At 47.8% G+C, this 26,891-nt stretch overlaps 1 protein-coding gene and 1 long non-coding RNA gene across 3 annotated transcripts; one reads left to right on the top strand and one right to left on the bottom strand.

Annotated features, from left to right (window-relative positions):
• Nucleotides 1–1,691: 1,691 nt before the first annotated feature.
• On the bottom strand, nt 1,692–7,648 carry ZFP36L1 (ZFP36 ring finger protein like 1). The gene is made up of 2 exons (XM_045565059.1): nt 6,890–7,648; nt 1,692–4,474 (listed from the first exon to the last, which is right to left on the bottom strand). Exons 1-2 carry the CDS (start codon nt 6,944–6,946, stop codon nt 3,515–3,517), a joined length of 1,017 nt encoding a protein of 338 aa, XP_045421015.1. The 5' UTR covers nt 6,947–7,648; the 3' UTR covers nt 1,692–3,514.
• A 2,328-nt stretch (nt 7,649–9,976) lies between these two features.
• LOC123647533 lies at nt 9,977–26,690 on the top strand. Of its 2 annotated transcripts, XR_006738269.1 has the most exons (4): nt 9,977–10,288; nt 18,740–18,966; nt 21,755–21,832; nt 26,379–26,690. It is a non-coding gene; the product is annotated as an uncharacterized LOC123647533 (long non-coding RNA). The 2 variants fall into 2 exon arrangements; XR_006738268.1 differs by lacking the exon at nt 21,755–21,832 and having other exon boundaries at nt 9,985–10,288.
• Nucleotides 26,691–26,891: the final 201 nt, after the last annotated feature.

Genomic DNA, 26,891 nt, shown 5'->3' with positions numbered 1-26,891 from the left:
GCCCTAAAAGTGTTCTGCTATTTCCTTTCTCAGTAGCTTTGGGCCCCTCTCTCCACCTTTAAGGTCCAAATGGCACAAAATCAGACTCTTGTGGCCACCACACATGGGCCTGGGTGGGCTAAATCCCAGCCTGTGTGACTTGTCCAGGTGACACTTAGGTCACGGAGCTTCCCCAAGTGGTGAGGAGCCTCCCTGTGCCTTTGAGCCAACCCTCACCCTGCAGGGCCTCCTGGAGTCAACGTCTCTATCTTTGTTTTCTAACCAAAGAACTGACAAAGGAGGAAATTTAGGGCTGGCTGGAAGGTATGCTCAGGTCTCTGGGAACCTCTAACCAGTGTCACCAAGAGAGGCGACCTAGAAAGATGTCTGCCATGTGCTCATGTATGCTTGCAGAGAAAGAGCTCAAGGTGAATGATTAAATGTCTTCTTTGCTTTTAGTCAGAGAGGATGATCACATGACACCACCACCACCCAGCCCAAACACACAAAGTCATTGCCTCCTTAAGGGACAAAAAGCCTAGCTAGGTTTACTCCAGTCCTAGGAAGGGCTGTTTTCCCTCTTCCTACCACTGGGCCCTGCCCTGGAACAGGTAATAGTCCCTATTTTCCTACCTCACACCCCTGGCTCCCAGTAGATACCTGCTGGTCAGGGAAGAAGAGTCCAGAGGGTACAGGGAGGTCCTCCCAGTCTCAGGGACAGCCCTGGCCTGGCCAATGTCTGCAGCAGACCTAACCTCCTTTAGGAGAGGCCTGGTGCAATCGAAATGGAAATTCAGCTTACCTCCCAAAACTCATTGGATATAAGGGACCAAAGATGGCTGAGCCTCAAATAGCAACATACCTGCCTTCTCAAAAAGAAATCCCCCTGAGGACCAGATTTTTAGAAAGATCCAACCCCCCTCTGGCAGGTAAAACATCACCTCTAAGTGGTCATCTGGTTGGCTGAGGCCCACCATTTCTAAGATGATAATCTACCCATCTTGCATGGCACCAGATGAAGGTAGTAGGAACTATTAACGACTTGCTACGTCCCGTTGGCCAGTGTTAATACCCACTACCCCTTAACAGCCCTTCCAACACAGAAGCACATGTCAAATCCCAGTGGAACATCCCAATCCCTAGTCCTTTGTGACTGAGCCCCTCATCCACCACCCTGGATGTCCCTCTCCAAGCATGCAATGCTTCCTTATACCCACTGCAAGTAGGTGTTTAGAGGTTTGAACTTGAGGATAATTTTCTGGGGGGGAAAAATGAGCCCAAAGCACCCAAATAACTCACTCAAATCTGGGCTTGCTAGTGCGCCATTGCTATGGCCCCCTTCATCATTTCAGCATCCCAAACATCACCCAAAGGATAGGCAGGCTGGGCAGGGAAGACTGGAAGCCCCTGAGCCTTGGCTCCCCGGAAGGACTTCTGAGGCTACACAGGTGTGGGCAAGCCTGACTCAGTCAACAACTGACACACTGGGCAGTCTTCTCAGGAGCAAGTCTGCAGGCTCCTTTGCAGAAAACCTACACCCCATCCCCTCTAAGCTCAGCAAACTCCCAGCGTCAACAAGAGGAGCTATAGGTTTAGCTGTAAGGAAGAGGGGAAACCAACCACTGTCCCCTTCACCTCCCCAGGGCCTTCAAAGTATGTGAAATGAAACCTCCAGGCCAAGTCAAACCACAAACCAAGGAAAACCATCGATGTTTCTTGAAAAAACGGGGTTTATTGATTTTTTAAACTGCAAATAGTCGTTACAAAAAGTTTTTTTTCTTTTAAATAAATTCACACAAAGAAAGAGAAATAGAAAGCGACGGTAGTGACCAGCAAGAGGAATAATAATTACATTCATCTTATGTGTGTGTGCCAGTTCTGTTTACATTAACATTGGAAAACTCCAAACCTGGAATCCAGAACCTCAAATCTGCGAGTGGAATGTCTTGAGATGGGCACGTGGAAGTCAAAGGGTTTTCTCTTTTTTATTTTTTTTTTCCCTTTTAGAAGCTATACATAAAAAGTTGTTTTCCTTCTGTACTGTCACAGAACTTTTACATACATTCTCAGTCCTAGTTGTAAAAGGCCTAAAGAGAAAGAAACTCAATTTGCAGTCCAACACAAAGGGGGGAATTTCTAAAATAAATAATCCAACAGTTTTTTGCATTTTTTTAAATTAATTTTTCATTTTTTTAAAATAAAATAACCAAAAAAAGTGTAAAGTTACAAAAATGTCGTTGAAGAATAATATATTAAAACTGTGGAAAAAAAGGAAAAAGACACGTCACAAAATTTTAAGATTAATATGAAGATCATAATTTAACATAAAAGAATATATTCTATGGATTTGTCATCCCGATAAATATGAACAAAATTAACAAAAAAAAGCATAGTTTGGCAATAAATACGTTTTGATAAGTTAAATAAGCTTTTTTATATTGATGTGCAGTGACAAGCAAAATTTTTGCTCTCCAATTTCTGAAAGTTATATGAAGTTTAAAACCAAGGGAAAAAAGCATGGCGTGAGTGCTCTAAGGATAGACCTACGGTATTCTAGAGCAAAAACCATTAAAGCTACTTCTACAGGAAATCGTTTTACACAGATATTGTATGTGGAATGAATACCATTAACTGCTCACCCCTTACATTTTTTTTTTTTAGCTTTTCTCTCATTTTTTTTGTTGTTATTTTTTTTTAAAGATGTCACATATGAACTGGGGAACTTTAGCACCAAAATCAAGTCTCTCATAGTCCATCTAGCGTCCCCTTCCTCCCCACTTAAAAAAAGAAAAAATTAAATCACAAAGTCCCACTTAAGTCAAAATCTTCGTCCACTTTTTCAGCCTGCCTTCCTGCAGACCTCCACAAACCCAGGCAAGATTAGTCAACAGGGGTTCAGGTTGGGAAGAAAAAGGTTTTGAATGTGAAGACAGGCTTCCCCAAAAATCCACGTCTGGCAACAGCTCTGGGGGTGGGGGGCAATACTGGGAAGAGAGGGGAGGAAGTGTGCTGGGAAACTGAAACAGGGAAGGTGCACTTGTGTCGCCAGTGGAGGGAGCTGCTGGTTCTGGGCCTCCCCCTCCCCCTCCCCATGGGCAGAGGCTCCGGGAGGCCCACGGGTGCCCTCTGGCGCTGAAGAGGTAATGTAGTCACAGTGACAAAGTTAGATTACAAGGCACTAAGTTGCTTCTGTAAACTGTTACTGCTTTTTCCTTTGTGATTTGGCACTTAAGGCTTAAGCCAGAAAAAAGGCATCTACTGACAAATATGGGACTTGTCTGTTATGCATGGTAAGTGGGCTATAAAATCCAGGGAGGGGGTTTCAAGCCAGAAGAAGCTACTGACAAATTGACTTGTCCTTATGTTAGGTGGGGTAAGGGGAGAGGGAGAAGGGACATTCCAAGGTTCTGGGGGAAAGGGGTTGAGCTTAACCTTGTTAATGTAGGGGCTGTAAGGATGGGTAGGGAGGTAAGGGTCTGGGATGTGGCTGCGGGGTTGGGGGTGGAGTAGGCAGGGGGTCCCTCCCTACCCTGGTTTAGTCATCTGAGATGGAAAGTCTGCTGAAAATGGGCAGGCGTCTTGAGTTGTCCAAGGTGGGGGAGTCTGAGCCACTGTGGCTGCTGCTGGAGCTGCTCAGGTAGCCCTCCTGGTCCGAGAGAGAATCCTGAGGGCTGGGGGGAGAGTCAAACATATGAGGGGACTCGGACATGGGCCGGAAGAGGAAGGTGGTTGGGGAGCCACCCCCGGGCAGCCCCATGCTAGGGGCAAAAAGGCTCGCCAGCTCCTGGCTGGAGAAGGCAAAGGGGTTATTGGTGCCATCGGGCAGGGTAGGTGAGCCCAGGAGGTCATCAGCGCTCAGGATGGGGGGTGGGGTGATGGAGGTGGGGCTGTCCAGCAGCCCGGTGGCAGCGGTGGTGGCAGCGGCACTAGGAAACCCAGCAAAGCTAAAGCTATGCTGGAGGCGGGGACGGTCAGCGGAGAGGTCCCGGGCCCCGGCTAGGGCACGGCGCTCTTCGGCATTGTGGATGAAGTGGCAGCGAGGCCCGTAGGGGCAAAAGCCGATGGTGTGGAAGGTGCGGCACAGCTCCGTCTTGTACTTGGGGTGGCGGGTCAGGCTGCGGAGCTCGTGGATGCCGTGTGCGAACTGGCACTTGTCCCCGTACTTACAGGCGCCATTTTCCTCGAAGGGGCGGCACAGCTCGGTCTTATAGCGGCTGGAGTTGACCTGGCCGCTTCCGGGCTGCTTCTGGGTGGGCAGCAGCCGCTCGCCCCCTTCTGAGAAAGAGCGATCTCGGAAGCGGCTGTCGCGAGAGCTCAGAGCTGGGGCTGGCTCACCCTTGAGGCTGCTGAGGAGCTGGTTCTGGTGGAACTTGGAACTGGGCAGGGTGACCGAGTGCCTCCGAGGGAAGCCCCCCCCAGCAGGGGTGCCCACCGCCTTCCTGTCCAGCAGGCAGCCCCCTGCGCTGGGATTACTGTAGTTGAGCATCTTGTTACCCTGGAAGGAAGAGAAAGAAGAGAAAGGATAGTTAGTAATGGTGACATCCACTACGATGTCCCATACAGGCAGCCCCTTCCACAATCTCTCCACCCCTGCCCTAGCAAGCCCCCTTCCCTCTCTTGCTCCCAAAGACCATCCACCTGGGTTTATCTTGGCCCCACGCATAAGAAACCACAAAATTTTGGCCTGTGTGACAAATTATTTTATGTATGGACCCTGCACCATGCTGACTCCTGAAATGCACCCCCCCCATATCCTCTGTCCCAAAGCTACCACTTTTATCTATAAAATGCAACTTCTTCACCACCCAAATAGATTCTTCAACTCAAAATATCTCCCACAATGCAGACTTCTCTAGATTCCCCTCCCCTAACGAAAACGGATAGGCCTCAGAGAGGAGACTAAATATCATGAGCTAGGTTAGGTCCCTTTCTAATCAGTCCTGCTTAATTGATACGCCCTTCCCCCACGACCTGGCCTAAGACTCCCAACTTCCTCCTTCAGAAGAGTTCCCTTCTGGCAACAGGTTTACTGACTGCCTTTGCCTTTTCTTGAGAGGTAAGGAGGGAAGACGTGGGGGCCTGCTCTGTGGTTGGGGGAGAGAGGGATGGGATTCTCGAAAATAAAACTCACTCCCCCATGTTCCTGGAAGAGGTACCTTCCACAGTGATCTCTCTCTCCCACCATTCCCCACCTACTCTCACCCCACCTCCCTTCACTGAGAAGATGCCTTTGCAATTAGTCTTATGGCTGCAACAGTGGACTAAGAGCGCCAGCGTTTAATCTTTAATACAAAGCTGCAGATGGGAAGGAAAAGGAAAGCACCAAGTCCCCCCATCTACCTCCCAGTCAATAGCAGACTAGCGGGCAGGGATGGGGGACAGAGCACACACAGGCAGATTTCTATTCCAATGGGACCCTGGTCACCTGTGGAAAGTATACCCAAGATTTGGAAAGGGTACAGGCGGGGACCTGGGAGTTGGCTCCTAGCCCATGTGGGTATCACTGTGCAGATCTAAAGTTGGTCCCTTAGGATGGGCGGGATGGGGATCGGGAATCTGTAACTGCAACCACCCCACCGAGAGGATTACAGGAACCCAGTAAAAATCTGGTTTCTAACAATGAGGTTCATTTAAAAAGTCCTGCAGGGGGAGGGGGCGAAAGAAAGAGAAATAGATCAAAGAGCAGGAGCCGGGAAGAGAAGGAAGAAGTGCTGGGGAGCTCCCGCAGCTGCGCTGCAAGTGGAGTTTGGGAATGCAAGAGGAGTTTGGGAAAGCGCAGGGAGGGAAGGAAGCTGAAAATTCAAACTTTTTTGATGTTGCTCTTCAGCTCCTCAGCGTCCTTGCACCCCAACCCTGCAGCCCTGGGGCGCTGGCAGCTGTGCCAACAGGAGAAGCAAGCTGGGAAAAGAGCAACATGACCTGACGTGTTTAAGGCAAAACACTTCTGCAATTAAAAGCAGCCTAGCAGCTTCACCCTTTCAAATTGGGGGGAGGGCGTTGGAAAAAAAATTAACAACATCCAAAGACTTTTGCTATGTACCTTTAAATTGCACTGCTGGAACATTACAGGTTTAAAACTTGCCTCTTCCAACACTGCTGGCAAACTACATGTTGTAAGGAAGCCTCAGTAGTAAATCCTTACTTGCGGGACCCTCGAGTTCAGGCCAGCATTTTGTCACCACCGCCCCCCCACCACCACCAAGTGGAGGAACTGAGGTGCTCTGCAACACAGGTAAGCGGATCAACCCGAAGCCCACTTTCATCCCAAAATTTGCAGCATGGTCGGCTATCGGGGGAGGAAGCCCAGCCAAGCTAGGGCAGACACAAACCCCACTGCAAAGTCGCTCTGCAACATCTTTTTTTGAATTACAACTTGGCCTTTTTCTTCCTTGCAGATACCCAGCTCCTCCAAAGCAAGGGAAGGAATCTCACTGCAAAACATCGTCGCGAAACCCACTTCCCCGAGAGATCCCGGACCCCAACCCCACAGGCCTGCGATGTTGCTGGACAGAGTTGAACCCTCCCAGCGTCGCCGGGACCCACAGCGCACACCGGGAAACCGAGCGGACCGACGAACCCCGGCTCAGGCAGCACGTTCTGTACTAAAGAATCACCTAAAACTTGCCCCAACCGGGCCCCTCCTCCGCGGTCCCTGGGCAACCCTGCCACGCAAACTTCGCCCCCCAAAACTCTGATCTCCAGATTCACATATAATCCCCGCCAGGAAGTGCTGAAACTCAAAGAGTGGGAAGGAGAGGGCCAAATTCCTTCAAACTAGGGTGAAATGCAGGCGGAGAAAAGAACCATCTCCCTTTACCCTTTTCTTTCCAACAGCCCAAACTTTTGGGGGTTCCTTTTTAAGGCAAAAGAAAAAGAGTTTTTAAAAAGCAAACGCTCCGCCCTTCTTTACCTTGCATAAAACTTCGCTCAAGTCGAAGATGGTGGCAGACACGAGAGTGGTGGTCATCCTGGGCGCTCGCACGGGGCAGGGGCGAGTAACTCGTGTGTCGCGACGGTCCCGGTGCGGGGAAGGCGCAGCCTCCGGCTCTCGGGTTTGGAGTCCCACACGCCAGCTCCCAGCGCCCCTCGCCTTTCTGACTCTCTTGGGCTGCGGCGCGGAAAGCCCAATTTATAAAGTTTCAGATTCGCCGGGGAGGAGGAGCTTTAAACTTATTTAAATGAGGAAGAGGAGGGAAAAAAAGTTGATTGACACTGAGGTTGAATCAGCCATGCGGTCAAGCTAAGGGGGGGTGGGAGGTAGAAACTTTCAAAAGGAAGAAGGGGGAGGGGAGCCGAGGAAAGAAGGCGGAAAAAAAAAAACCCACTCCGAGCCTCGTACAACTTTTTTTTCTTAAAGAGGAAAAGTTTCGAGTCCGCTGGCTTCGCTCCCCCGAGCTTCAGGCGCCCCTGTGGGGCCGCGCGCGGCGCAGAGAGGGAGGTGCGCGCCCCCCTTTGTCAACCTCGAAGCGCGGCTCTGTGACATCACTCATTCCACCCCCTTCGGGGTTCTAGTTGTTGTGTTGTTTTTTTGTCGGGCAGGAAGGCGGGCTCGACTTTCTCTTTTTGCCAGCGGGTGCCGAAGCCCGTCCTTAGCGCCCGGGCTGCGGTTTCCATCTTGAGCTGGTCCCCCTGGAAACTTCTCCAAGTGCCCGCACTGCTCACCTCTTCCCGACTCCCGCATCGGCTACCCTCCGCAAACCGGGCTGGTCAAGGAGACTGAAAATTTGGGACGCACAAAACGTCCAAGTCTAGGGTTTTAAGTTTTGGTTTTTGTTTTTTTTTTTTTCAGCGGGGCGGGGGTGGGGTGGACTGGGGAAACTTTTTCCCCAGGGGGACCCGGCCTGGCGGGGGCGAGCGCTGCACGATTTAGCGCGCCGCACGCGTCTACACTCGCGCTTGCTTTGCAGCCGCAGTACTCCGAGTGTGGGCGGGAAGCGGGGGGAGCATCGCGGAAAAAGACCACAGCCCGGGCCGTTTGTTTGTTTTAACAGGCCTAGGCGTGGCGTTTCTTAAACTTTTTAGTTTATTTAAATTTAATATTTAGTATTTAGACTTTTTAGTAAAGAAAACCCTGAATCCTTCGCGAACGCCCCTTCTTCTCCCTCCCGCCCCCCCAAAACACACCGAGCAACGCGTGACTTTCCACGCGCGCTCTGACTTACGGGCCGCGCCGCAACCTTCCTCCTCCCCCCACACACACCTCCAGACGCTAGAACAATGAAAAAAGTTACTTTGGTAAGAACGAAGGTGGAGGGAGGCGACACTTTTATTGTTGCTCCTCTCTGGCCCCCACGGGAACGGAACATATGGCTTGTCACGCTGCTCTGTTTGGGCGGGAGGGAACATAGGGTCCACGAAACAGAAGGGCCCTCAGTCCAGTATTAGTCTCTTAAAAACGGTAAAACATGTATTTATTTACTGTTAGGTTTGGATGTCCCCTGCCCACCCAGATAAAAAATTGCTAACGTGCTCCCCACCCGCTCCCTGCGCCTTCGCCTGGGTGCTGGAGTGAAGACCCAGGCGGAAATTGTGGGGTTGTGTTTCTTTCCTATTTCCACGCGGGCCCCGCCGCCTCGTCAGCCTTGCACGTCCCTTCTCGGCACTCGAGGCCGCCGGGTCTGTTATGAAACCCGGTGCGCCGAGTGGCTAAGAGGGAGTTCCATTGCGATGTAATTAGGTCACCCCATTATGAGCACGTTTCTTAGGAGAGGACTGGGCGGGCCGAGGAGATCGCTCGAGTCGCACTTAACCCCCCCACCCCCATTTTTATTGCATTTCTTATTTATTCGTCAACTTCCGGGCAAACGGAGGGAAACCTTCCAAATCACAACTGTTAGAGGAACCGGTTGTTTTTCAACTTTGCGAAACACAACTTTTGCTGCAGCCACGAACCTACGTGACACTCAAGCAGGATCTGCTTTTATTTTTCCTTTCTGACTTAAATTGATGGCCCCCCATTTTAACCCGCCTGCTGCCCCCTTGCTTTTTCTTCTGCTGTCCAGCCGCCTGTTGCTTCCCTTCCCCTGCTCCCATTTTTTCCAGCTTTACTTGAAATCTGGCAAGCGTCAGAAAGGGAAATAACTTCCATCCACCTTAATTTAAATCATTCAAGTAGAGGTTTCTTTCTTAAAGGGATGTTTGCTCGTTCCTTTCCCCAGCTCCAATGGGGGTGGGGGGGCGGTTTCGTGCAGTTTCTGGGTGATGAAGTAATGAGTTCCAGATTTCAGGACAGAGCAGGGTGTGCGTTAAAACCACAAGGTTAGTCTCAGTTCTGATGTGAAGCTATTTCGGTTTTTTTACCCACCCCCCCGTTTCCACCCCGCTAAAAAGGGCCGGCTGGTCTTTAACTCCCAGGAGTTCGCGAAGCTCAGCTGGGGAGGATCGGAGAGGGGGTGGAGAAGCAAAGGGGGGAAGGGGAGCCAGAGCGGGCGGGGCGCCCTTCTGGGCCCCGGGCCCGTCCCCGCGCGGCACCGGCTGTCCCCCAGCTCCGGGCCGTGCCTCTTTCCCCGCAAAGCTGCGGGAACGTCCAGGAGCACCATTACGCGGCCTCGGAGTCCCTGGCTGGCTAAAAAGTGTTGTTTTTTTTAATTTTTTTTTTCCAAAGAGAAAACCGATTCCTCGAATTTCCTCCGCTTTTCCAACTCCCGGCGGGCCCTCCCCTCCCCTCCTCCCCGGGGGCGCGGGCTCCGCGAGGCGGCGGCCGGCCTGGCCCGCTCGCTCCCGAGTTGTTTACCGGCCCCGCCGACCGACCGGGTTTGTTCCAGCGCCCAAAGCCTGTCTCTATAATTAAACTCTTTTTTTAATTGTCGGGTTGAAACGTCATTTCGGGGACTTTCCAAGGGTGAGGGCGCGGAGGGGAGGGAGAGAACTCCTTAACCCTTCGCTGACCCGGCGCGGGCGCAGCGGCGGGCTGGGGGCCGTGAGGGTCTGCGGGCCGGAGCGGGTCCGCCCCCGCGCAGACGAGCTGCGCAGGTGCCCGGGGCCGGCGGGCAAGCAGTGAGCCCCCCGGGGCAGGCAGGCTGACGGGAGGCGTCGCGGCCCTCCCCCGCCGCCTTCGCTCCGCAGCGCGCCCTCCGGTCCTCACCGCGCCGTGCCCAGGGGGCCGCCCAGTCACCTGCATTGCGGCTTCCGACCCCGCGGCGGTGGGCCCGACTTCCGGGCCCTCCCCGTTCGCCGGGAGCGAGCTTGGGGGTGGGGGTAGGTGTTTAATTTTGTGAAAGGGGGAAAGTGAAAGTCTTCGGAAGGAAGGAGGCGCGGCAGATATACATATTCATCGGCCAGTCTGGACCCTGGGCGCACCGCGCAGCAGGTGAGAGTGTGAAGCGCTGAGCCGCGCACCCCCGGACGGCCCGGCCCCGTCCCCGTCCCCGTCCCCGGCGCCTTCTGAGGCACCCGCTCCCCAGAGTCCTGCGGTGTTGCACTTCCGCGGAGGCTTCAGGTCATTTGCAAAATCCCCCAAATTCTTCAGATTGGGCTTTTCCCTTCCCCCAAAGTCTGCTACTTGACACCTTGGCAGAGCCTCAGGGCTCCTCCGTTAGAGAGAGAGGGAGGTCGGGCGGAGTGGAACCCGTGGAGTCACCTGTTAGAGTTACCTGTAGTGTTTGTGGAATGCAGATTCCTCGGCTTGGATCTCGGCTCAGAGAGACATTCTAGAGTGGGGCCGGGGATCTGCATTTTTGGTAAATTTCCTGCTGGTGATTCAACCGCTGAAGTTTGAGAATTAAAGGCCCAAGACATTGAAGTTGGGGCGGTCCTTGATCCAGATCTTTGGTCTGCCATTTTCTAGCTTTGTGACTTTCTTCATCTCTAAAATAGGGACGATGATAATACTGCCTAAATTTGGTGGATAAAGTGCCTAGTTTCATGCCTACCTGAAACCTTCTGTGTGCCTAGCGGTTGTATGTAAATCATTCTTGGGACCACAGAACAAATTCAGAGGTATTCACTTTGCAAAGGATTATTCAGTACAGACTTCCATTAAATGGTCAACTGACAACTTATAAATTTGATCTGTGTCACTCTCTGCCCCCATCCCCAGCCCTGGTTGAGGTAGGCCCTGATGCCTGGGAAGGGGGAGAGAGCCCTGGCACTATAGCCTGGGAAAGAGGGAGGTGGTTTAGAGTGAGGAATCTGCTGCCCATCTGAAAAATACCTCATGATTGTCACAAATATTTAAAATGACTAGATCACCTGGGCCCTGTGGCTAGTACGTAAAAACGTCTTCTATCAAAGCCCTCAAGCCCCTCAGAATGCTTAGTGGGCATTCTCAGCTGCCAGTATCACCCTGAAACCAAGCAGAGGCCTCAGGAGAGGGTACTTTAGGGTCTACTATAAATGCAGCCCCAAATAGTATCTGAAATCTTTGGGAGCAGGCCATTCTCTGGACTACAGAGAATCCAACCCCTGGTCTAGCATGGCCCTGGGGGAGAATCTTATTGTCTTGCTCTCTGCCTGAAGTGGAACATCTAAACTCTCATTCTTAGGTCAATTGTTTTAACTGTTTCCCTACAGAGATGTTCCACAATTCTGTTAAGTTCCCAGGCTAGCCCACAGCGATTCCCCACACCCCTGCCTAGAGCAAACCCTTAGTCCAGCATAATCTGACTCTCTTACTCCATCCCTGACTTTCACTTCCCATCACCACTTCTCCCACCCCCGACCCAGGAGACCCCCTGTGCTCTAGTCTGTTTTAGATGAAAACCAGCCCTCTTCCTCCTGCACCAGGGCCTTTGCACATGCAAACCTTTCTGTGTGAATCATCTTTCCTTTAGCCCAAGTAAATTCTAAGTCATTCTTTAGAACGCAGCTCCATCATCACTTCCTCAGGGAAAACACTCTTGATGCCCACCCCCCAACACACACCCCCCAAGACAAAGTATCCATCCTCTCACTTATGCCCTCATGGAATGTTCATTTCCTTCAAAGTAGTAGTTTCAGTTTGTGAGTATACATTCATTCCTGTAAATTTTCTGCTTCTTAATTTAACGTACAGTATTATTTGGTGTATACGTCTATCCATTTTAACATATGAATAGATTCATGTGACCACCACCACAATCAGGAAACAGAACAGTTCCATCACCTTCCAAAAACTCCCTCATACTGTCCCTTTGTAGTCAACCCTCCCCCATTCCTAATTCCTGGCAACCACTGATCTGTTCTCTATCTCTGTAATTTTGTCTTTTCCAGAATGTCATGTAAATGGAATCATATGTATGATTTCACACAGCATAATGCCTTTAAGATTTATCCATGTTGTTGCATATATCAGTAGTTCCTTTTTATTGATAAATAGTATTTCACTGTGAGTATACAATAGCTTACCCATTCACCTGTTGAAGGACATTGGATTATTTCTAGAGCTGCCATAAACATTCCTGTATAGGTTTTTATGTGAACATGAGTTCTCCTTTCTCTAGGGTAAGTATTAATAACTAGGCATGAGATTGCTGGGTCATATGGTAAGTGTATGTTGAAATTAATTGAAAACCTGCCAAAGCATTTTCCAGAGTGGCTATTCCATTTCGTATTTCCAACAGCAATGCATGAGAGTTTCCAGTTGCTCCACATCTTCAACAGCACTTAAAATTATTACTGTTTTTTTATTTTAGTCATTCTAGTAGGTGTGTAGTGATATCTCATTGTGGTTTTAATTTGCATTTCTCTTGTGTGTGTGAGAGAAAGAAAGAAGGAGAAAGAGAGAAAGAGGGTCTCACTCTGTTGCCCAGGCTAGAGTGCAGTGGCATCAACATAGCTCACTGCAACCTCAAACTCCTGGGCTCAAGTTATCCTCCCACCTCAGCCACCTGAGTGGCTGGGACTACAGGCACACACCACCATGCCTGGCTGATTTTCCTATTTTTTGTAGAGATGGGTTCTCACTGTGTTGCTTAGGCTGGTCTGGAATTCCTGGTCTCAAGTGATCCTCCTGCCTTGGCCTCCCAAAGTGCTAGGATTACAGGTGTGAGGTACTGTGCCCCTAGCCAATTTGCATTTCTTTAACGGCTAACGATGTTGAACATCTTTTCATTTGCTTATTTGCCATCTGTATATCCTCTATGGTGAAGTATCTGTTCAAGCCTTTTGCTTATTTTTTAGTTGGGTCATTTATTTTCTTACTGTTGAAAATTTGAGAGTTCTTTATATATTCTGGATACAGTTCCCTTGTGGGATATGTGATTTGCAAATATTTTCTCAAGTCTGTAGCTTCTCTTTTCATTCTTGGAACCAGGTATCTTTCACAGAGCAAAAGTTTTTCATTTTAGGCCAGGCGCAGTGGCTCACGCCTGTAATCCTAGAACTCTGGGAGGCCGAGGCTGGTGGATAGAGGCGGGTGCATCGTTTGAGCTCAGGAGTTTGAAACCAGCGTGAGCAAGAGCGAGACCCCAACTCTACTAAAAAAAAAATAGAAGTTAGCTGGACAACTGAAAATATATAGAAAAAAATTAGCTAGGCATGGTGGTGCATGCCTGTAGTCCCAGCTACTCGGGAAGCTGAGACAGAAGGATCACTTGAACCCAGGGGTTTGAGGTTGCTGTGAGCTGGGCTGATGCCACAGCACTCTAGCCCGGGGAACAGAGTGAGACTCTGTCTCAAAAAAAAAAAAAAAGTTTTTCATTTTAATTAAGTCTAATTCATCAATTTTATCTTTTGTGGATCAAGCTTTTGGTGTCACAGCTAAAGACTCTGCTTAACCCCAGGTCATTAAGATTTTCTGTTTTCTTCTAAAAGTTTTATATATTTTGATGGTCTGTTGTTAGGTACGTAAATACTTATAATTGTTCTATCTTCTTGCTATATTGAACATTTTATAATATATAATGTCCTTCCTCATCTCTTGTAGACTTTTTTGATTTAAAGTCTATTTTGTCTGATATTAATATAGCCATCCCTGCTCTCTTTTGGCTACCGTCTACATGGAATATCTTTTTCTCTCCTTTCACTTTCAATCTATTTGTGTCTTTGGCTCTAAAATGAGTCTTTTGTAGAAAGCATATGGTTGGATCAGGTTTTTTTTTTTTAATCCATTCTGCCAATCTCTGTCTTTTGATTGGAACGTTGAATCCATTTACATTTAAAGTAATTACTGATGAGAAGAGACTTAATTCTGTCATTTTGCTATTGGTGTTGTCCCTCATTTTCTGCATTACTATCTTCTTTTGTGTTTAGTTGATTTTTTATAGTGAAACATTGAAGTTCCTTTCTCAATTTGTTTTGTGTATATTCTATAGTTACAGTACTCATTCCTTATCTGCAATGGGTATGTTCCCAAATCCCCAGTAGATGCCAGAAACCATGGGTAGTACTATGCCCTATATATACCATGCACAAATTTCTTTTTCCTTCTTCTTCAAATTTTCACACATAGAAGATTACTTCTTACTATAGATCTTAGCACCATCAGCATACAATTGGTTTTTTTCTATACTTATTGAGAACTTTCACCTTTTCACTTAAAGGAAGCACCCTACTGTTTTACTTTGGCATATCCACGTTGCCAGCATTACTACTCCTGCACTTTGGGCCCATTATTAAATAAAATAAGGGTGGCTTGAACACAACAGTCAATTGGATACCAAGATGGCTATTAAGTGAATAACAGGCAGGTAGGATATACAGTATGGATACACTGGACAAAGGGATGATTCATGCCCCAGGAGGGATGGAGCAGGACAGCACAAGATTTCAGCACATTGCTTAGAATGGCACACAATTTAAGACTTTTGAATTGTTTATTTCTGGAATTTTCCATTTGATATTTTTGAACCACAGTTCACTGTGGGTAACTAAAACCACAGAAAGCAAAACCATAGATAAGGGGGGGACTACTGTATTTTCTTTGTGGTTACCATGGGGATTACATTTAACATCCTAAAGTTACAACACTCTAATTAAAATTTATACCAGCTGACATTCAAAAACATACAAGAATTCTGCTCCTTTACAGCTCCATCCCCAGCCCTTTTGATTGTTGACGTCACATAATTACACCTTTATACATTGTGTTCCCCAAAACATAAACTGAAAATTCTTTTAAATGTGTTAATCTCTTAAATTATGTAGAAAACAAAATGTGGAGTTACAAACCAAAGTTACAGTAATTAGCTTTTAGACTAATAATTGTTTTTTAATTAATCTCTTAAATCATATAGAAAACAAAAAGTGGAGATACAAACTGTTGTTACAATAATACTAGTTTTTATAATTGCCTTTATTAAGCTCTTCATTTCTTCATGTGGCTTCAATTTGTGTAGTGTCTTTCATAACACTTTGCAGGTCACTCTTGAGCATTTCTTACAGGACAAGTCCAGCAGTAATGAATTCCCTCAGCTTTTGTTTATTTGAGAAAGTCTTAATTTCTTCATCACTTTTGAGGGACAGTTTTGCTGGGTATAGGATTCTTGTTTCACAGGTTTTTTTTCTTTTAATATTTTGAATATATTGGCCTCTGGTCTCCAAAGTTTCTGATGAGAAATCTGCTGATAAGATTAAGGATCCCTTGTATGTGAGTCACTTCTTTCTTGTGGCTTTCAATATTCTCTTTTTTTGGCTTATAATGTGTCCTGGTGTGGGTTTCTTTGATTAATCTTACTTGGAGTTTGTTGAGCTTCTCGGTTGTTTATAATCATGTCTTTCATCAAATTTGGGAAGTTTTCAGCCATTATTTCTTCAAATGTTCTCTCTTCTCCTTTCTCCTTTTCTTCTCCTTCTGAGATTCCCAGAATCTGTATGTTGGTCAACTTGAGGGTGTCCCACAGGTCCCTTAGGCTCTGTACCATTCAGTCTTTTTCCTTTCTGTTCCTTAGACTTGATAATTTCCATTCTCCTATCTTAAAGTTTGCTGATTCTTTTTTCTGCCTGCTCAAAACTGCCTTTGAGTCCCTCTAATGAATTTTTCATTTCAGTTATTGTACTTTTCAGCTCCAGAATTTTGTTTTGGTTTCTTTTTAGTTTTTCCATCTCTTTATTTTTATTCCCATTTTGTTCACACATCTCTTTCTTGACTGTCTCCATATTTTCATTTAGATCTTTGAGCATCTTTAAGACAGTTGCTTTAAAGTCTTTGTCTAGTAGATCTGCCATCATTTCTTCTTCAAGAACAGTTTCTGTTGATTTATTTTTTGAATGGATCATGCTTTCCTGTTTCTTTGTATGTATTGTGATTTTGTTGTTGAAAATTGGACATTTCAGTCTAATAATGTGGTAATTCTGGAAATCAGATTCTCCCCTTTCACCAGGGTTTACTAATTATTGTTTTTGTTTTTTAAAATTAATGTTGTAGGCTGTCTCTGTGCCAAGGATCAGCCTGAGATGTAAACTTAAGGTCTTCTGAGGTCTTTTCTTAACCTGTGCCTTTCCCTGGGCATGTGTGGGCACTTTCTAATTTTCCCTGTATATGCAATTGTGTTTTGAATGTCCTAGTCTTTAATGTCTGGCTCCCAAAAGAGCAATCAGAGAGAAATAAAGAAGGGATTTTTTAAAAAGGGCTCTAGCCCTTTAAATTCTCTGGAAATCACTTCAGTGGAGGGGTAGGGGCTTGCAACCTTGAGGGTAGGTATAGTAACAATGGCTACCTGCATCATCATCTCCAACCATGTGATCCAAAACAGCAATCAGCAATCAGAGCACAGATCCCTGATATTTGGAGCATATTATCCTTTTTGCCCACCCTGGCTCCTGCAAGCTGTGTGCAAGCTGCTCCGGGAACATGTACACAGTAGCCTGCATAGGGCTGAAGGTGGAAGATGAGTAGCTGCTACTGTGCTCAGACATGAAATTGACCAAAATTAACCACAGTTTACTGTCCAAGCTTCCCCACGGAAGTTGCAAGCCATCAATAGACTTCAGAGTTCTAAAATAATAACATTAGGCAAATTCTGCCAGTGCAATTGTTTTCTAGAGAGAGACAGACTCCCGGTGCCTCCTACTCTGCTATCTTCCTAGAATCCTCCCCTAAAAGTAGGTGTTTCCTACTCTTCCATCTTCTTAGAATCCTCTTCTAATCATTTTATGTTTTACATTTAGACTGGTGATCCATTTTGAGTTAGTACTTATGTAAGATTTAGAATGAGGTTCATTTTTTGCCTGTAGGTGTCCAATCCCAACATTATATGTTGAAAAGACTATGATTTCTCCATTGAATTGTGTTTATACCATCCCAAAAGTCAAATGGCCATATTTATATGTTTCTCTTTATTCTGTTCCATTGATCCATTGATCTGTGTGCCCATCCCTTCATCAATATCACACTGTCAATTATTGTAGCATTATAGTAAGTCTTAAAATCAGGTGGTGTAATACCTCCAACTTTTTTCTTATTTTTTGAAATTGGTTTAGCTATTCTTTTTTTTTTTTTTTTTTTTTTTTTGGAGACAGAGTCTCGCTTTGTTGCCCGGGCTAGAGTGAGTGCCGTGGCGTCAGCCTAGCTCACAGCAACCTCAAACTCCTGGGCTTAAGTGATCCTCCTGCCTCAGCCTCCTGAGTAGCTGGGACTACAGGCATGCGCCACCATGCCCAGCTAATTTTTTCTATATAGATTTTTAGCTGTCCAAATCATTTCTTTCTATTTTTGGTAGAGACGGGGTCTCACTCTTGCTCAGGCTGGTCTCGAACTCCTGACCGCGAGCGATCCACCCGCCTCGGCCTCCCAGAGTGCTAGGATTACAGGCGTGAGCCACCGCGCCCGGCCCTGGTTTAGCTATTCTAATGCCTTTGCCTTTTCATACAAATTCCAGAATTAGCTTATCTATATCTACAAAAAGCCCTACTGAAATTTTTATTGGAAATGCATTAAATGTATACATTAATTCAGGGAGAATTACCATGTTGAGTCTTCTAATCCATGAACATGGTATGTCTGTTTATTTAGGGCTTCTTTGGTTTCTTTAATCAGTGTTTTATAGTTTTTTGGGGTTTTTTGTTTTTTTTTTTGAGACAGAGTCTTACTTTATTGCCTGGGCTAGAGTGAGTGCCATGGCATCAGCCTAGCTCACCGCAACCTCAAACTCCTGGGCTTAAGCGATCCTCCTGCCTCAGCCTCCCGAGTAGCTGGGACTACAGGCATGCACCACCATGTCCAGCTAATTTTTTCTATGTATATTTTTAGCTGTCCAGATAATTTATTTCTATTTTTAGTAGAGACGGGGTCTCGCTCAGGCTGGTCTCGAACTCCTGACCTCGAGCGATCCACTCGCCTCGGCCTCCCAGAGGGCTAGGATTACAGGCGTGAGCCACCGCGCCAGTCCCAGTGTTTTATAGTTTTTAGCACACAGATCCAATATAGGTTTTGTTAGATTTATACCTAATATTTCCTATTTTTTAGAGCTATTATACTTTTAAAAAATCTTGGTTTGCAATTGTTCATTAGTTTATAGAAATACAGCTGATTTTTGTGTGTTTTTTTTATTTTTGTGTTGTCTCCTGTGATCTTACAAAAGTCACTTTAATTATAAGAGGGTTTTTTTGAGTCAGTTCCTTGGAGGTTTTTGGGGGTTTTGTTTATAATGTAGACAAGCATGTTGTCTGTGAATAGAGATAACTTAATTTCTTCCTTTCCAAACTTATGCATTATATTTCATTTCATTGCTGTATTGCCTTATTTAGGACTTCCAGTATGATATTGAATAGGAATGGGGAGAGTAGATGCTCTTACCTTGTTCTCAACCTTAAGTGGAAAGCATTCAGTCTTTCATTATTAAATATGATGTTAGTTGCCAGTTTTTTGTAGTCATTTAACTTTCTAACATCTTCTTCCCACTAGGATACATGCTTCATGAAAGCAGGCTCTCTCTGCCCTCAATTCAACTGCCAGTGCCTGGCATAGTGCCTAGCCCATAGTAGGCTGTCCATAAGAACTTGTGGGAAAAAAATGAAGATTTCGTACTTCTTTACTTTGCTAATGTAACCAGCCACAACCACTGTCCTGTATGACAGACAATAGAGGGACTTGGCTGAACATGCACAGACATTATGAAGAATAATCATACAGTAAGTACCCCAACAGATCCAACTAGGCATTGACCCCATATTTGGAGCTGCACAGCCTTTGTAGATCAGCTTTCTAGCAAGCCGTACTGTGTCAAAGCATTTATCTATGAGAAATAGATGACTGTAGTAAAATAATTATTTTAGATTGAGAGCATTCCATTCCCAAAGGGAACTTAAACAAAAAGCTCTCAGTGCTGAAAAACAGGGGCTTTCTGGGTAGGGAATCCCACTGCTCTGAAATCTTAGGCCCTCAGACGGGTGGGGTTGTTTCGCTAAATTTATTTCAGCTGCTTATAGAAACAGAGGAGGGAAGAAGAGGGCGGCTGCTTGCACGCCAGCTCTGGCTCTGTAGTATTAATATCTGCCAGGTCAGGGTTTATTTGGATTTGTTTTACTTTGGGGGTCTGGAGAGGAAGGCAGGCAGCAGGAGTGTCTCACAGCTGCATGGCTTCCAAGCTGCAGCGTCCCGCCTTTCTCCCCATATGCTACCTGTACCCACTGAGTACCAAGCACTGTGCTGGGCCTTTGTCTGCAGTCACACCCTGACATCTTTGGCATCTGCTTTTCTCCCATTCTAAGAAGGGAGGGGAGAGTGAGGGGAGGAGAGGGAGGGATCAAATCTGCTTGCTTTCTTTTGGGTACAAGTGTGGGTGCTGGGAGACTGGGGCCTTTGTCCTTGGCCCCCATCAGGACCCTCTACCCAATCCCGCACACCCACCACCCCCAATGGCTCTACAACTGGAATTTTAGGACTTGTTAGCTAGGAAAACCAGGCCTTTTTAAACCCTGTCTGCCTTCTCCTCAGCCTCTCCAAAGTACTGAACACACAGTCTCCTTAGTCTCTGACACCTGAGCAATCTCTTCTCTCACCCCTCCCACCACCACCACAACTACAAAAAGGATTTGAAACTGCCATGTTGCTTTTTTAAGACCTGTGTTTTGCCAGATTTGGGATGCTTTATGGAGCACAGGTTAATTACCTCCCACAGGTATGGGGAAACTGAGGCACAGGAAGGGGACATGGGGGCAGATAAGCTGCACCCACTGTGAGTAGTGAGATCAATATCTGGTCTTTGGCGGGCTCTCAGAGATTCCTGGACGAACTCGAAAGGCCTAGAGAAAGACTAGGCTTGTGTGTGGGAGCTTGCTGCTGTGTGGCTGTCGCTGTCTGAGGGCAGATGGAGACACACATGAGGAAGCCAAGACATCTGCTGGGCTGGATGTGGGGAGGTACCTTGCACAGTGCCCAGCCCATGGGAACCCAAATGCCAGTTTGGTTCCTGGGCTAGGTCGCCAAGGAAAATGGGGAAAGGAGCATCTGTCCTCTCCACTCCCTAGCTCTGAGGTGAAAGACTGACAGGGACGGTGGTGGGAGGAAGGGTGGACTGAGCCAGAAGCTGGGAAGGGGCCCAATATGAAGATTCTCCAGGGGGTTCTTGCTCTAAACCGGGGGGTCATCTTCAGGACAGATCAAGGGGATGGCACATACTATTATATTATAGTAAGCTGTAAAGTGCTCACAAGGAGACTAAGGTACTATTTTGTCCTAGCATCAGCCAGTTTGCTTTGGAATTATCCAACACTCCTCTCCCTAGCGAGGTCCGGGGTGCAGCAGACCCCACCCCAGGGCGCTGTTCTGTTGAGAAGCAGTGACCTCCCCTGCCCTAGCAGGGATCAGACAGCACTGGGAGGGTCGCCATGCGGACAGCCGGCGGGGGAGAGAGGATGGGTCTTTGCCACAGCCCTGTGACTTCTTTGGTGCTGAGTTTCTCCCGCCAACTGCACTTTCCACCCTGGGGGGACAGTGGGCCCCCAAACCAGGGCCTGCCCCTGTCTGACCAAAGGCAACCAGATCTGCTGCAGCTGCTGGGTGAGAGAACAAGCTCTCCCAGAGACCAGGGAAGCAGCTGGAGAAAGATTCCTGCCAGCCCGGGGGTGTAAATATTTATACAACGTGGTGCGTGGGAAGAGGGAAGGCAGAGGGAGGTGGCAGGAACGAGGAGGCACTGACACGGACAGATTTAAGGAGGCTGCACTTTGGGCTCAGCTAGGAGCAAGGCAGCTCAGGCTGGAAGGGGCAAGAGGCTGCTGGGATCCTAATCCCCACCTGAACTCCTACATCGAAGAGGCTGGGTCCTTGCCCCCAGCTCTCCTGCCAGAGCTGAGGGCAGCAACTTAGAAGAAAATTCATCATCCATCCCCTAATTGTTCCTTCTGTTGAGTGTAGCCCTCCATTTAGGGAAGGAGGCTCTGCCTTGAATCAGAGAGAAACCAAGTCCACAGGGCCTAGGAGTAAGGGTCGGGGTGCTCCTGCAGTTTATGGTTTCAGGGTCTCAAAGGATGCTGGACCCCAAGAGCTGGACTCTAGAACTTAAGGCTTAGAAAATATAAGCAAAATTTAAAGTATAAGCAAAGATTTCTCTCAAGCCTCTTTTTTTTTTTTTTGAGACAGAGTCTCACTCTGTTGCCCAGACTAGAGTGTCGTGGCGTCAGCCTAGCTCACAGCAACCTCACACTCCTGGGCTCAAGCAATCCTCCTGCCTCAGCTTCCTGGGTAGCTGGGACTACAGGTATGCGCCACCATGCCCGGCTAATTTTTTCTATATATGTTTAGTTGTTCAGCTAATTTCTTTCTATTTTTTTAGTAGAGATGGGGTCTCGCTCTTGCTCAGACTGGTCTCAAACTCCTGAGCTCAAACGATCCACCTGCATCACCCTCCCAGAGTGCTAGGATTACAGGCGTGAGCCACCGCGCCCGGCCTCTGTCAAGCCTTTACATAACCAACAGTACCTTCCTAATGTAGCATGGAACACTGTGCATTGATGAAGATGCTGATGGACAGACGGAACCTGGAAAGAGAGCAAGGTATGCCTGTGGAAATGGCCCTCGATGGCACTTGCCAGAGAGCATGTGGCCACCATCACCACGGGCCTAGGAAAATACAGGGCAGTACGACGGGTGTCTACCTGGTGCTCTTGCCCCACCCCTCCGCCCCACTCAGCTGTGGTGTGCCCAGGCAAAGCATAGATTCAGCTGGGCCCGCTGAGGACTCAGCCAGGGCCCAACAGCATCGATGTCCCAGCATGGGAAGCATGCCTGGGCCAGTGGGGACAGCCAGATGGACTCCAGTTGATTTGCTTCGGACAGCTGGGGAGCAGGGCCCAGGATGCTTTCTCCTCCCCCACCACTCCAGACAAGGAGGGGTGCAGTTGCAACTTCTAGGATTTCTCTGCCACCACGCCTATCAAGAAGTGCCACCTGCCTCTATCAGTTCCAGGGCTGACCCTCAGGGCCTCCCACAGGTGGGATTTGTGTTGTTCCCCAGTGGCCAAGAGCCTTTCAGACACCCACAATTATCAGCCTCTTCTAGCATTCTCCCTGCACCCTCAACATGCCCACTGGCCAAGGGTGGGGGCATTGGGAAGGAAGGGCCTTCTACTGGAAAACTGCCTCTGTTTCCCCAGCTCCATATGCCCAGGCCAACTTTGGCCACGGAGCAAGGATCAAAGGATACCCAAATTCTGCCAAGAGGCAGGCGCCTGTGCTGCCGCTTCTTCACCCACAGTACAGAGTTCTGCAAGGGATACGTCCCCAGTGGGTGCCCCTTCTCTGAGCTCCAGCCTTTCCCGGTCGAACCTGGTTAATCCCCCACCCATAACTCAGAGGACAGATTCCATTGCCTCCCTGAGCAGTGGGGCCCAGGCCCACACACTGTGGAGGAAACACCATCTGCCCCCAACCCTCAGCCCAGGCCTGGCAGACAACCTCAACCCTCACAGGGGGAGAGCAGCACTGTCCCCAGCCCCCTCCCCAGAAGGACACCAGGGCTGGGAGGAGAATCTTCAAGCGCCCAAGACCTCTTCTGCCACCGTGGCTCTGCCTGCCGGCTGTGGCTCCTCCTTGCCAGCACTGCTTAACTAGTGAACAAGAATAAAAGCCGTGTGGCCCAAGGAAAGCTTTGGGGAAAAGAACTGAAGCTGAAGGGGGGAAAAAATTTTTTTTAACTCTAAGAAATGGGAGAGGAGGGAAATTCAAGAAACAGACAAAATAAATCATCTGGGAATCCAGATGTAAAACAAGGCAGGCCAAAAGAAAAGAAAAATTATGCTAAGAGAGAGGGAGATGAGGAGGGGAATTGAAAATGATAAAAAAAGAGAGGGGCAGTTATGCATATTCTGAAAAGAGAGAAGAATGTAAAAGCAAATGCCAGAAAAAAGAGAAACAGGAGAGAAAAGGAGGCAGTGATGAATTTAAAACAACTGCTGTGATCCTCAACCAGATACGCTCAGTTACGTTCTGGGTGGCTACAACTGAGCTTTTTTGTACATTTCAGACTCTTCCAAATACTGAGCAAGGACAGTCCTAGAAAAGCAAGCTTTCCTTCTTGCCCTTATTTTTCCTGCCATTGGCCCAGCTCAGCCCTACTGTTAGCACTTTGCAGACAAAGGGCTAGTCTTCCTGGGTCAGGGCCGAAAACCCGCCCAGTTCACCCCAGAGTATTGAGGGCTCACTGGAGAATCTGAGCAGGAGCCCTGTGCCAGGAGAAGTATTGGGTGTGAGGGGAGCTGTGACATCAGCTTTGCGTCTTCTAGGGAGAGGTCTGGCCCAGCTCCCTCTCTGTGGACGAGGGCCACCCTAACCCACAGACATGCCAGACCTGGAGAAGCAGGGCTTCCTGGTGGATTGGCCTACCCACCTCTATGCTACACCAGAGAAATCCCAGAAAATGCAATTTTTGGAAACAACTTAGATGATGTAAATTAATTTCCAGGAGTTCCCAGGGGAGCCTGAAGATAGCCACAGCTTTCCCTTTACCGTGGTTGGCAGACAGCTGCTTGAAGTTCTCCCTCAATGCCCTGTATCCATAACCCCATGAAGACACAGAGGACGCTTGGCCTCTTCCAGCCTTCTGTTGCCTTTCTCTCTTCCGTGAGTCTGTAAGAGCCTCTCTTCTCCATGTCTGCTTTGGTTTTTCCAATTTCCTTACTTAAGCAAACCCACCTCTGACCACCTCTTCCATTTCCCTAGAGCAGCAGAAACTGGGAGAAGGCTGAAGCAAACCAGGGCAAAATCAAGAAGCAAAGAAAATAAAAATGTGAAAGTTTGGTTGAGTGCCCAGCTTTGGAGTGCCTAGGCTGTCCTCAGTGGGTGAGGCGGGCTCCTGATAGACAGGTGGCTCACCAGGCCGCTTACACTGCTCCTCCCAAGTTCAGCCAAGGGCTAAACTCGGATCACTGGGGGCAAAGAAAACAGTGCCCATGCCAGTCCCTCTCCCTCCAGGAATTCTTAAGTACTTGATTCTGATTCTGTACATTCTGAAAGTCATATTTTCTTCTATCAAAAACTGAGAGCTATTAAGTGTCATCACACTATTAAAAAAAAACAGAGGGGGCCAGCGCAGTGGCTCATGCCTGTAATCCTAACACTCTGGGAGGCCGAGGCAGGAGGATCACTTGAGTTCAGGAGTTCGAAACTAGCCTAAGCAAGAACGAGACCCTGTCTCTACAAAAAAAATGGAAAAATTAGCCAGGCATGGTGTTGCATGCTTGTAGTCCGAGCTACCCTGGAGGCCAAGGCAAAAGGATCACTTGAGCTCAGGAGTTCCAGACCAGCCTGAGCAAGAGCAAGACCCTGTCTCTACAAAAAAATGGAAAAATTAGCCGGGCATGGTGGTGCATGCCTCTAGTCCCAGCTACTCGGGAGGCAGAGACAGGAGGACTTGAGCCCAGGAGTTTGAGGTTGCTGTGAGCTATGATGACGCCAATGCACTGTAGCCCAGGCAACAGAGCAAGACTCTGTCTCAAAACACACACACACACTCACACACACACACACAAAAGGAAAAAAAAAAAAAACCCTGAGAGGTGAAGACAAAAGCTCAGAAGGGTGAATGTCTAGGTTGTGGCCTTACACACTCAGCTCAGTTTCTTCCTATCCCTCCTAAACTTCAAACCTGTCAGTCATATAATCTATGACTCAAACTATTATTTAACAATGAAAAAGAAAAAACCAGGAAATCAGAGGCTGAATGACCTAAAATGTATTCCATTCAACTGAGCTAATCTTCTAATAAGGGGTGTGTATAAGAAGAAGTCATGCTATATCTGTTCTGGAAGATGTGAACATTGCAGGAAAAATGATGGTGACTGCAGATCCCAACTTGTCGAGATTTGTCCTCAGAAAGAGAAGTGCCTGGTCCTGGGCCGAGTTGCCTAGCAGTTTGTTAAAGGAGCCTTAGCAGTTGGGAACCAGTATGTTGCAGTGGAGAGCACCAGCTACGTACGCAGGCTGACCATGTTCAAATGCTGGCACTGTTACCTCCTAGGCAAGCAAGGGACTCACCTGCCTCCCTTAGTCTCCTCCTCTGTGAAATGACAGTAAAAACAATACCCATCTCCTGGGGTTGCTATGAGGACAGATGAACAAAGCACTTGGCACACTCTCCATGAATGTAACCCCCTCAAAAAAGGAACCCAGTCAACTTTTGTTGTATGTTAAGCAGCAATTGGCAAGACCAGGAAGGAGGCTGGAGGCCTCACAAAGTGGGATTCCATAGAGCCACTGGAGCATAGTCAAGTATCCCAAGCAAGAGAGAGGGAGAGGGTCCCCGAGGAGGCCCGGGCAGCTGGCGGGTGGAGAGCCGGCCAGGAAAGCCAGGGACAGGCACTCGCAGCCAGGGCGTCTGTGTGGGTGGGAGTACTCAGGGGGCTGCACTCCAGTCTCCCCGAATTAGCTCAACGAGTCTGCATCCCCACCCTTGCATGTGTTCATCCTTACGTGAAATTGAGCACACACTGAGCTAGCACCCACTATGTGCAAGGCGCTGGCCGAACAGCGAGCTGCAGGGGGAGTGGACTTCCAAAGGGATCCTTGCCTTCAGAGGCTTAATAACTGGGTGTTTCTGCCCAAATTCAGAAATCTGCCCTTTTATGAGCTGGATTGTGAGGATATGACCAAATGCTGAGAAATTCTTATTTTGGGGCTGATTTTTTTTTTTTTTTTTTTGAGTAAGTGGAAAAGCAAAGAGTTTTAAAATTGTTTTGGAAATTTGAACACCAGTTGAATCTTGGTAATGTTTGGGGGGGTGTTATTGATTTTTAGATGAAATAATGGTGGTGGCAAAGTTTAATAAGAGTTCATTCTTTTTGGAGATACATACTGAAATGCTGACAGACGAAGTGATACGAGCTGATATATAGGATTTACTTGAAAACTGTCCAGGAGGTAGGGAGGTGGATGTAGTGTTGATGAACAAGCTTGGCTGTGAGCTGGTCATGTTGAGGCTGGTACATGGGGATTGGTCCGTTTCCTTCTGCATATGTTTGAAATTTTCCATAATAAAACGTTTTAAGTTCACAAATGCTGGAAAAAAAATTTAACTCAGTGATTCTCGTCTTCTTGGTTCTTGCAGCACAATGTTTATGTCCTAAAGACACACTCTTGGACAAGAGATGAGGCTACGGGAAGATCTGTCCATGGCCTGGAAGGGCTGGAGAACACATGACCCCCACCCAGGGTGAGGAAAGTGCCTTCAACAGCCCTCCCCACACTTGTGTGAGGACCCAGAGTGGGGTCCTGCCCCTCGGGGGCTCCTGGGCTGGGAAAAAACATTCAGAGGGACTGATGTCCATTTTCATACCACTTTTAAGCTTACTGAAAATTATTTTAAAATTGGTTTCAAGGCCGGGTGCGGTGGCTCACGCCTGTAATCCTAGCACTCTGGGAGGCCGAGGCGGGTGGATCGTTTGAGCTCAGGAGTTCAAGACCAGCCTGAGCAAGAGTAAGACCCCGTCTCTACTAAAAAATAGAAAGAAATTGGCTGGACAACTAAAAATATATATATAAACAATTAGCCAGGCATGGTGGCGCATGCCTGTAGTCCCAGCTACTTGGGAGGCAGAGGCAGGAGGATTGCTTGAGCCCA

Source organism: Lemur catta, chromosome 1, assembly GCF_020740605.2.
Source record: "Lemur catta isolate mLemCat1 chromosome 1, mLemCat1.pri, whole genome shotgun sequence".
Taxonomy (NCBI): domain Eukaryota; kingdom Metazoa; phylum Chordata; class Mammalia; order Primates; family Lemuridae; genus Lemur; species Lemur catta.
The sequence above is the reverse complement of the archived record's forward strand: the minus strand, read 5'-3'. Positions and strand labels throughout refer to the sequence as shown.